At 44.1% G+C, this 12,266-nt stretch overlaps 1 protein-coding gene across 3 annotated transcripts in view; it reads right to left on the reverse strand.

The window, feature by feature from the left end:
* LOC139556981 (cadherin-4-like) overlaps positions 1-12,266 on the reverse strand; it is a 375,581-nt gene that overhangs the window by 38,273 nt on the left and 325,042 nt on the right. For all 3 annotated transcript variants that reach the window (XM_071371209.1, XM_071371208.1, XM_071371207.1), the window contains 3 exons: positions 10,916-11,060; positions 7,840-8,012; positions 4,509-4,646 (listed from right to left, as the gene is read on the reverse strand). In XM_071371209.1, coding sequence (XP_071227310.1) covers positions 4,509-4,646; positions 7,840-8,012; positions 10,916-11,060 — 456 coding nt within the window. The remainder of the gene's footprint in view (positions 1-4,508; positions 4,647-7,839; positions 8,013-10,915; positions 11,061-12,266) is intronic.

Here is a 12,266-nt window from a genome sequence, read left to right on the forward strand (position 1 = left end):
TTTGAGCCAATCAGTTGTGTTGCAACAAGGTAGGGGTGGTATACAGAAGATAGCCCTATTTGGTAAAAGACCAAGTCCATATTATTGCAAGAACAGCTCAAATAAGGAAAGAGAAATGAGAGTCCATCATTACTTTAAGACATGAAGGTCAGTCGATTCGGAAAATCTCAAGAACTTTGAAAGTTTCTTCAAGTGCAGTCGCAAAAACCATCAAGAGCTATGATGAAATTGGCTCTCATGAGGACCGCCACAGGAAAGTAAGACCCAGAGTTACCTCTGTTGCAGAGGATAAATTCATTAGATTGCAGCTCAAAATATATTTCACAAAGTTCAAGTAACAGACATCTCAACATCAACTGTTCAGAAGAGACTGCGTGAATCAGGCGAATTGCTGCAAAGAAACCACTACTAAAGGACACCAATAAGAAGAGACTTTCTTGGGCCAGGAAACATGAGAAATGGACATGAGACCGGTGAAAATCTGTCCTTTGGTCCGATGAGTTCAAATTTGAGATTTTTGGGTCCAACCACGGTGTCTTTGTGGAGAATGGATGTTCTCCACATGTGTGGTTCCCACCGTGAAACAAGGAGGAGGAGGTGTGATGATGTGGGGCTGCTTTGCTGGTGACACTGTCTGTGATTTATTTTGAATTCAAGGCACACTTATCCATCATGACTACCACAGCATTCTGCAGCGATACGCCATCCAGTCTGGCTTGCACTTAGTGGGACTATCATTTGTTTTTAACAGGACATTGACCCAACACACCTCCAGGCTGTGTAAGGGCTATTAGACCAAGAAGGAGGGTGATGGAGTGCTGCATCCGATGACCTGGCCTCCACAATGTGGGAACTCCTTCAATATTGTTGGAAAAGCATTCCAGGTGAAGCTGGTTGAGAGAATGCCAAGCGTGTGCAAAGCTGTCATCAAGGCAAAGGGTGGCTACTTTGAAGAATCTCAAATATATAATATATTTTGACTAACAATTTTTTGGTTACTACATGATTTCATTTGTGTTATTTTATAGTTTTGATGTCTTCACTATTATTCTACAATGTAGAAAATAGTTAAAATAAAGAAAAACCCTTGAATGAGTAGGTGTCTCCAAACTTTTGACTGGTAATGTATATTAATTAATATACAGCACCAACTACATAAATATATGATAAGGTCCATTATCCGCTACCTGGACTTTAAATTTGATTTATTTCCAACCAAACAACACAACTTACTCCACATGCTCAATGTTGCTGCATCATGTGGTGCCAGCATCATGGTATGGGTATGCTTGTCATCGGCAGGGACTGGGGAGTTTGTCAGGATCAAAATAAATATGATAGGAGCAAAACCCAGGTAAAAAGTTAAAGGAAAAACCTCCTCAGTCTTCTGAAACCGAACACTGGGATATAGTTTAATTTTTTTCCAGTGAGACAAAGACACACGTTTATGCCAAAGACACACCGGAATGGCTCTCCAAGAGGCGTTGGGTGTTCCTGAGTGGTCTCGGCACTGACTCGTTGATTCCTTAACACACTTACTGAACTTGAGCAATTCTGACAAAACCAATGGACATCTATTGCCCTAAGAGTTGTGCAAAGTTGATAGAATATTATTCAAAATGATTCACAGCTGCAATGGCTGCCAAAGGTGCTTCCACCAAGTATCAACTCAGGGGTGTGAAGACACACGCAATCAAGACATCGTTCCTTTTGAAAATGCGGAGTCGGTTGTGCAGATCTATAGGGAAAAAATATAGATTTAACTTTAAGTAAGAAAAATGTGAAGACTTTCACTAGGCACTGCATCTTTGCTCACAATCGTAACACAAGTACCTGCTTAATTGCTTGCACAGAACTTTGTGTCTAGCACCGTGCCGTAGAAATCACAGCCCCCTTCCTTGCTGTTTACTCTCCGCCATCCCTCCCTTATACTTTTAGCCATCCTACCCATTCCAGCCCTTCGGATAACAAATCATTCAGAGTTTTCTCATTTCCCAACTATCAGGAATACTGCTTCTACTCACTGCCTACCGTCATCTCATCCCTCCTCTCCCCTATCTGCAACCCTCCACACATTTACTATGTCTGGCAGCATGGTGCCTCCAGGGTACGACTGTGTGTGTCCTGTGTGGCTCAGTTGGTAGAGCACGGTACTCGCAACGCCAGGGTTGTTGGTTCAAATCCCACAGGGGATCACTACTATACGTCGCTCTGGATAAGAGCATCTGCTAAATGACTAAAATGTGTGTGTGGACAGCAGGCTTGTTCAAGAGGTACTCATCACTGCTGGGGGAACTACTGTATAGCAATCAACATTCCCTGGAAGACCAGAGGATGTATGGATACATTTGCAGTAATGTATGCTAGTCTTGCTGATCTCCATAATGTTTGGTTATTACACATCATTCTTTACTTTTGATTTGGTTGACTCCAGGAATGACCTTTTTTTTTCATATACGGTAATGATCATCACCATTATCACCACTATAATCATCATTAAGTCTGCTTGCTGTTGTTTTCTGGGTGATGAACGTTGAAGATTGGATGTTTATTTCACTCAGGTCAGGAGTGTGCGCTGTCTCGGAGATGATGCCATGGCTGTGTTTCACCCCTTTCCCCCTCTCGCCTTATATCTTTCATCTTCTACCCTTTCTCCCTGTATTCCAGTCCTCCATCTCCCATACCTTACCCCATCTTCCCCCTCTCCCTCTCCCTCCCCTCTCCCCTGTCTACTTGGTCTGTGGCGGACATGACGTTTTGTCAGCCGGTTATTGTCATGCAAACTGCTTACTGTATGTTATCCGGCTATGCGCCGTGCCATAGGCTGTAGGCTTGTTCATTTAGCAGACAAGATATGCTTATAAGTCCTGTTTCATTATTTTATATTATAGAATTTTATAGTAAGAAGAATATAATTGAACTTAGCTGAATAAAATAAAAATGATATTTTTCCCATTCCGGAGAGAGTGCACATATAAAAAGCTATGTTGAGTGTAAAAGTAATCATTTGAAACAGGTCCTATAGGCTACGAGTTATTTGGCAACTTTAGTTGTTAATGATACGAACCTTATAATGCCTTAGAAATCAAGACATATGTAGGCTGCATGATGTGACCTACAGGCTATTGATGATTTGAGAAAGAAGCAAAAAAAAAAGCTTGCACTCTGATCCTTCCCTCAGGCTGCACACGCTGTTCTCTCGTCAAGTGATCATATTATCACCCGTCGGACTATTCTCAAACGAATATTGTCTTTACTAATACGTTAAACTCGTTTTGATTTAGAATGACCCATCATAAAATGAGCAGGAACAGGGGCAGGGGGGAAAAATACATGCCGTCCGCCTATGCACTCTAATAGCGAAGGGATGCCACTTTCCCACCTCCGGTTATTTCACTCCTTGCATCAACCATTGTTTAAGGCTTATGCAGCATCTCGCTGCTCGACAAGTGATATTCCACCCAAACTCTGTATGCCACGGGCTCCCCAACCCTGTTCCTTCAGCTACCAAGTGCTTCATTCGGGGAAACCATGTGAAATCTGTTTGGGAACATTGAAAGTAACAGGTTTTCACAACAAAACATATTTCACGAAACTGTTGACAGCTCCTCTCTCTGCATGCTTGAGAAAGTAATGAAGGAGAGAGGGGAGGAGATGGAAACGCACGGGGGTGAGATATTCTATAGCTATCGGTAGCCTAATGTGACACCCTGTTAATTATGAAGGGAAATAAAGCCCTTTTACTAGGCTATTCAAAATCAAATACAAATTCACTAGAATTGTAAGCGAACTCTGTAAGCCGCCCTGCACAAACAACGAACCAATAGCATTGCCCAGGCTTCTCCCAGACTCACGAATAGAAGCTTTAGAGTGTAGCATAAGGTAACCAGTCCATCTAGTATGCATAATAATACAGTCCACACTCAAAGGCGATTACCAGAATTTGTTTAATTTTGGAATATAGGCTAGACCAGTTAAAGGCATCTTAAATCATTTTTGGAAATGTTTTTCTGTGGTGCGTAATATGCGGTAGGCTATGTGTTGTATAACGACCAGCATAATCCTTATTTGAATTCATTTTTTTTTTTTTTTTTGGGCCTATGCATATGTATAAGCTCTAACATGCATATGTATAAGCTCTAACATGCATGTGAGTGTTTTGAATTGATCGTCAACCTTTAGAAGGCACTGCCCATTTCGTTGTCGGGCTTCGAAGCAACATTCACAATCACCATGTTTCCCACTCCGTTTCAACCCGTTGTCGAACTTCTTGCCTCAAATTGATCAATCGCAGTGTTCCTTCGAGTTGATCAATCGCAGCGAGGTTGAGTTGTAAAAAGCACAATGCTGTTTTGATTGCAATGATGTCAGAACGGTTAGAAGGACAATTGAGCCTTAGCGAGTTGGATGCTACGCATGCCCTGAGGGGGATTTTTACTGCGGTCATGACTCATGACCGCTGGTGTGGTGGTGATAGGGTCACTGCAACAGCCCTGCTCTCTACTCACAGTCCTGGAGGTGAGCTCCGGCGGGTTGTCGTTGATGTCTGTGACCGAGATGATGGCAGTGGCCGTGTTGGACAGGCCAAAGTTTAGGTTGCCCTCCATGTCCGTGGCCTGGACGATGATGCTGTACTGGGACACTTTCTACAGGACAATCACACAGAGAGAAGAGAGAGACAGTTAATTAAGAAGAGCAACCAGTGATCAAACTTAAGCAAAGTGGGGGGAAAAAACAAAACACTCAACGCTCAATCATACAAGACTGCGTAACGAGTACAAGGAGGTCAATGGATCCTCTTCTTTAGGTTGTGCAGAAATAATCAACCATTTTACACAACACACATTCTGTCTCTCTCTCACACACGTTAGGTTGCCTCTACACCCACTGTGGTTCTGTCCTCAGCCGCAAACCTTTAGCCTGGTAACAGCTTTGCCAGTGTGGGTCCGGTGTGTCTCTGACCAAATTAGAAGCAAAATGGCTTGTTTATCCCCTCCCATGACTGTTCTCCCTCCCCTACCTTGGCCCCCTACCTCGGGCCCTATCACTCATCTTAATGGGAGCCCAAGCACTGTGGAAAGGAACGCTGAAAGTCTGTACAGAACAGCACAGAGTCTCCTACCAGGGGGAACACAGAGAAATGTGCCCTCCGTCTTCTTACCTCCTCCCCCTACACTTCACACAGTTGCTTTGCCTTTTTAGAAATTGGTTCATGTTCTTCTTTCCTCACGTGTTGCGTCGGGGCAACCAGCTCTCCTATGTGTAGCCTGCAATTCACAGCAACCATTTTGTGTGGAAATGCTCTCCAGAAAGGTGGAGAGTTGAGTATCAGCTGAGAGAAGCCGAATGTGTCACAGCTTTACACAACAGCCCATGTAAGAGCTGTCCAGGGTCCTAAGGTCAACATAAATGGGAAACCACAACAGCTCTACTAAGCTGTCCATGGTGCTGAAACCAACCCATTCGTCTTAGAATGCTGCCCTACTCATAGAGATTTGATTATACCGGTATGTGTATGTGTTTTTATGAAAACCCTTTTGAGTTTGTTTGTGTGTGTACCTCCCTCCCTCCCCCTGTCCCAGGCTGCAGACAAACAGGCAGGCAGGCAGGCAGGGGGGACAGGACCTGGGAGCTGTCAGGATAATGTGTCTCTTCCCTGGGATTCCCAATTACACTCCCAGTGTCTCCCTCACCTGCTAATTACAGAGTAAATATCCCAATTAGACTGTGACTCCACATCAGGAGGATTAGACAGCTCAGCTCAGCTCTGCTCAGCAGCCTCTCGACCCCCCGCCACACACACATTCACATCCACACATGCACACACAGATGTGCGCTCACATGAACACACACACGTGCACGTATGCACGCAAGTACGGACACACAAACACAAATCTTGTTTAGGAACCCTAGCTGGCCCGCCAGTCCTATCAGAGAGAATCTACAGTGTGTACAGCAGGCCCACTAATTAGACAAGTCGCTAATTATGTAGAGCACCTCGGGAACCTCTCCAAACCAGCACACATCACCAACTACTCTCCACACTACGCCCCACACTGTCCTGTACTGTACTAGCTGCTTCTCTACAGAGCTGCTGTCACCGAGTCTACCTGTTCCTAGACCACGAAGAAACAAAGGGAAAGAGAAAAGACGACAGAGGAAGGATACAGAGTAGCGTACAAGTAAAAAAAGACAAAGAAGAAGGAAAGCGAGAGCTAAGGACAAGAGGACTACAACGGTGGATGGGAAAAGTGAGGAAGAAGGGAAAGTGTTGAAAGGCACGTGTGGTAGGGGAGAGGAGTCAGGGGAGAAAGTGATAGATCAGAGAGGGGGCACACTTAGACATCTGGCTTGTTGGAGAAAACCTCCTTTAAGCTGGCGTCTCTTGAGGAAAGGCAGGCAGAGAGACCTTATGAGACTGTAGCCGAACTCTGAAAACTGGGCTAGAGCAACAGCGGAGCCTGTACTACTCTCTCTCTCGCTCTCCGTCAGCCTCCTGTTCTGTTAAGTATTCATGTTTATGTATATATGCACTCAGATTTCTGCAAGGGTAAGGGTGTTCTTATCTGTTCTCTACGGGAATGCTGGAGGAAACTTTCTGAGGTAAGTACATTGGTGTGCTCCAACAGAAAGATTGTGTGTGTTTGTGTGTAAAAGAAAGCAAGAATGCTGTGTGCATTTCAGTGTGAGCTTGTGTACAGCGCGTGTGTGTGTGTGTGTGTGTGCGTGTGCATTAGCTCTAATCCAACATTGGGAATGAATCAGGTTGGATTGGCAGTGTTCGGTTAAAAGAGATGTGGGACAACACGCAGGGGTTCAGCTAAAATGTTTCCTCTGTCTTCATCAATTTATCTCCTTTTCTATCCATCCCTCCCTTCCTTTATTGTGTGTCTCCCATATTTTTTCATACTGTTCCCTCTCTGTATCACTCAGTTATCAATTTTTTTACATTACCTTTATTTAACTAGGCAAGTCAGTTAAGAACAAATTCTTATTTTCAATGACGTCCTAGGAACGGTGGGTTAACTGCCTTGGTCAGGGGCAGAACGACAGATTTTTACCTTGTCAGCTCGGGGGATTCAATCTTGCAACCGTTCGGTTACACGTCCAATGCTCTAACCACTACCTGTCGTTATCTCTCATCCCTCCCTTCCTTTTCTCTTTCCATGTCCAACTCATCAGCCTCTTCCTTCTTTCTATGCACTTCAGTGTGTGTTTGACAGGTGTCTAGGGTGCTATCTCTCGCACGCGTGCGCACACACACACACACACACACACACACACACACACACACACACACACACACCTGAAGGCTCCATGACGCGTTGTTAATAGGCCTGTCAGCAGTGACAGGTGGCTAGGGTGATGCAGCAGAGAGATTCCCTTTAGGGCGTTGACGGTGTTGTCACAGGGACATCCGTGTCACTTAAATAAAGATGTTAGGATGTTGTCATAACGTGACAGCTCCATAAACAAGGTGACCTCGGGGGGGGGGGGGGGGGGGCTTGGAAAACGCTGAGCAGAGCGTGACGCGTGGTGACAGACACTCATGAAGAGCATGCATGCTAGACGGGCTACAACCACACACACCTTCAGACCCAAAGATGGACCTCTTTGAGTTGAAAAATACAATGTAAATATCCTACAAAACAACACACCGTCTGATTTTGTTATATAACTCTTTCCCGGAGGCAGTTCCAGCACTGCTATTCACCTTCATGTAATTACATTATCCTCGTTTCTTATGTGTACGGCCAGGAGTTGCTTTGACCTGACCAGAGAAACGCTCTACTTTTCAGCGAGAACACATCCCACACTAGCGTTGCCAGGGTTACTGACCTCGCGGTCGAGGCCTGCTGCCACGGTGACGATGTCTCCAGTCTCGCTGTTGATGGTGAACATGTTGGGGATGGGGCTGTGTGGCGTCTGGGACAGGATCCGGTAGCGCACCATCCCATTGGCCGTGGTGTTGTCGTCGTTATCGAAGGCTGCCAGGTGCATCACAAATGTACCTGAGGATGAGGAGGCAACAGTCAGTCTGGGCGTACACGCTGAACACTGGGACAAACGCACTGTACGCGAAACACATTCAAACCAAGGCTACTATAGCTTTGTGTTTTTATTAGGGCTGTCAAAGTTAACGCGTTAACGGGTGACGTGTTTATCGCCACGGAACAGCACTTTTAAAGCGCACATGTTTCCGCACAGACCCTTTTGAAGCACAGAACACAACACGGAACACCTGCTACAGTCAATGCGTGCGCCTTTACATGAAACCGCTTTCTGCTGAATACCGTGGGCCTCTCGCCAAAATCATGTAAATCTTATGGCATCTTAAAAAATATATAATCCTTATAATTATAGCCAATATTATCAGAGCTGTGTTTTTCTTTCTGCTGCGGATTCGTGCGCACGTCGCAGGCCGTTTTAAACGACTCGCGAGCCGCTGTTTTTTTGGTTTGATAGCAAACGACATTGTTTAGCTAGCTAATCATGTAGCTAACTAGCAACCTGATAACTTGACCACTGACTAGGCTATGCACAGATTTGGATGGCACAGGAAGAACTGAAAAGGAAAAGGCCACTCATAGAGATCAAAGGTAGGCTGCAAGAGAGGAATGTGTATGATGTGTGTGTGTGTGTGAGAGCGGGAGTAAGTGGACGAGTTCGTTTTTCATGGCCCGGTGTCCCGGGTGAGTGGAGACTTCACTTAAGGACCAATGGAATGGCCTAAAATGTGAAAACGCACTCACCCGGGGCACCGGGCCATGAAAAACAAACGTGTCCACTTACTCCCGCTCTCACACACACACACACACACACACACACACACACATACACACTCCATTCTTGCAGCCTATATTTGAAGCATCTCTATGAGGGTGTGGGAAACCTGTACAGTACAGATGGTTACAGTGTTTCCATAACATTGTTGGACAAGTTGAAAATCTCTTTGTATCCTTAGAGCCATGTTTTCCTATAGTCACACTCATTTAGAATGCCTGAAGCTTTAACAGTACTTAAAGCTGTGTATGTGTGTGTGTGTGTGTGTGTTGGGACATGTTTAACTATACTTGTGGGGAACAGTAGTCCCCAAAAGAATTGTTAACAAACAACAATTTGACCAACTAGGGACATTTTGTTAGTACCCACAAGGTCAAATGCTATTTCTAGGGGGTTTAGGGTTAAGGTTAGAATTAGTGTTAGGGTTAGGAGCTAGGGTTAAGGTATGGGTTAGGGTTAGGTTTAGGGGTTAGGGAAAATACGATTTTGAATGGGACTGAATTGTGTGTCCCCACAAGGTTAGTTGTACACGTTTTGTTTCAGTTAGTGTCAGTTCAATCTGATCTGATGTTTTTTATTTAGTTAACGTTTTTTTTTTTTTTTTTTTTTTACAAACATTTATATTTACTTTCAATATTATCCTGTAGTTATTGTGTTTTTGGAGATGTCACTAATAGAAAACCCCAATATTTTGAGAAAAACTAATCATAAAACTGAACCTAATTCGTGATGGATTTTATTTTATTCTAGTTAGTTTTGGAGTCAAATATAATAGTTTCAGGATAGTTTTAGTATTTGTTTGTTTACTATAATAGCCTTGGTTCATACACACACTGATCTCTCACTTTTCCTCTATTCCTATTAACGCTCTTCTCTCTCTGTCCCAGTCTCCTTTCCAATTGCTCTCTTTCTCTGTCCTCTCCTCTCCAGCAGCAGTTTCCATACAATTCTAATTACCAGAGATGGTGATATCATCCCAGTGACAGGCTCCGTCCAGAGATAATTCACACCACAGCCCGCATCTCAAACTCCATTACATTTCAAAGCAGCATTTGTCAATGGGGCAGAGGAGAGAGAAGGAAGATTCCAAAGGACTCGGGAGAAAGACCAGAGGAACACAGTGAGAGATAAAGGACAGGCAGAAAGGGGCTTTGCTTTTGGTTCGGTTCAAACGAAGGAAAGCATAAATCTTCTACCCATCTCTCTCTCTCTCTCTCTCCCTTTCTGGAGAAAAAAATGGAGGAGAGATGGAGACTCACACTGTGTCACCCATCGCCTGGGTAATTTCATTAGACGCCACTCTTAGGGGGCTTAATGTGGACCCTTTCTACGGGCGTCCTGACAGGATTAGGGCTCTAAATGACGCTTTAATTTGAAAACGAATTCAACTCAGTAATTGGCTTCCCACTGAAACCACTGGAGCTCTAGATTCTAAAACAATTTTTTTATGATTATTGTTCGGCTGCATGTCACGCATGCTACCGCCGAGGTTTGGGGATGTGCGTGTGTGTGTGTGTGCATGCATGCGTCCTTGTGTTGGGGTGGGAGAGTTTGTAGCACAATCGGTTCAGAGTGAGAAAGAGAGAGTAAGTGAGAAAAGTGAAGTACACAGCTAGCCCCGGGAAACATCTTCAGATTTCAGATCACCGCTATTGCAATAAGTCCTGGCTCATCAGTCTTTCTCTCAATTTTTCACGCGCGCGCGTGCACACAACGCTCATCTCCTTCATGAGGGAACACATGAAATGAGTCAGTGGAGCTACAGCTTGGCACATTGAATCCTCAATATCCTCTCCCAGCCACAACATCCACAGCTTTATGGCCATGCAGCCCAGCACTAGAGCTGGCTAAATGAACACACTGCAGGACAGAGGCCCCCCATCTGAATAAACGCCTCTGGTCTATATTAAGTGGAATGCGAACCATAATAAATCTATTTAAAATAAATAAACATAAAAGCCCCGAATGGTATCCTCTTTGGGCTCAATTTTTCTCACGCAGAATAGCAAAGGAATGTACAAAGGCTGTTGTAAAACTCACTATTCTCTGCAGTGTGATTTATATAGTAACTTTCTTCCGTCCATGTTTGTGAGAAAGAGGTGGTGTTTTATCCCTCCCTTCCTGTGTTTACCTGGCTTGGAGCCCTCATCCACAGAGCCGTTGTAGACCTGGTTCTTGAATTCAGGCCGGTTGTCGTTCATGTCTATGACATAGATGTACAGGTCTATGGGGCTCTCCACCCGCTCACCATTCATGTTCACTGCATGGGCACGAAGCTGGGGGGAGAGACAGAGACAGACAGAGAAAGAGAGGGTCAGTTAAGTTACCATTAACAAACTCAACATTGGTAACATGATATGCTTGATATGCAGTGTGGCAACCAGTACTATACACTGCATTAAGGCATATTTATGAAAAACAACAGGAACAGAGAGAAATAAACAATGTTACATTGCATACATCAATTGTGCAGACCAATGGGCACCCAGCACCAATAATATATACCAGAAAAACAACAACTATGATTACATTTCATTTAAATGTAAAGTTCTGGGAGAGAAATGTCACACCCTACAATTTTGTCCTTTCTTATCTCCAACACCGAATCCCCAGAACTGGTGTCTTCAAAGTAACAAACACAACAACCTCTTTTATAAAAAGCTGACTTCCTTTAAAAAATATGATTTCTTTGTATCCTTCTTCTCCTGGTCTTCTTGGATCTCAGTCCAACATTCTGTGTTTATTTTTAATTAAAGGGGAATCCCAAAATCTCTTAACCTCTAGCCCACATCACAAACACAGCGATTTGATGTGAACCGCTGCCAGGCTCAGCTGTGTCCTGTCCGTGGGTCAATAGCAGCAGCCAACTCGAGGACTTCAAACAAAGTTTGGACATGGAATTAATACCCAAATCGATACAGGCTGAGAAGCATGTCCAGATATCTGAAAGCAAAATGTTTTGATAAAGAACACTGCAGGAGAAAAATGCTGGTAACATAACTCAGTTATAGAGTATCTGTTAAGATTCCGGAAACATCCACGCTCTGTTTTCACTGCAGCCGGGGAGAGAGCCAAACGAACAGACTCAATTTTGAAAAATAAACAAAACATATTTTCAGATCTCTCTATAAAATCAGGGAGTTCCTGTACATACTGCTATTTGACCTTACTAGCATGTCTTAGATCAACAAAGAGGACTTATTCAACAACATCCCTTTAGACTGCGTGAAATAGTGAAGGTTTAGGAATGATATAGGGGACCCCTGGACTAATATCCCACTGCTACAGGCTAAGGCTGGCAAATATGTAGCCTGTTGGAACGTTTTGAGATGACTATCAACCGGATCCTGGAGCAGACATAGTAAGACCCATCTGATTCTCAAGAAGAGAAAAAAAAAAGTTGAGAGGAATATCAAAGTTGGAGCCACAGGTCCTCCACCTTTTCGATGCTTCTGATAAGATGGTCATAGCGATGCCTCGAC

Source organism: Salvelinus alpinus, chromosome 28 (genome assembly GCF_045679555.1).
Source record: "Salvelinus alpinus chromosome 28, SLU_Salpinus.1, whole genome shotgun sequence".
Taxonomy (NCBI): Eukaryota; Metazoa; Chordata; class Actinopteri; order Salmoniformes; family Salmonidae; genus Salvelinus; species Salvelinus alpinus.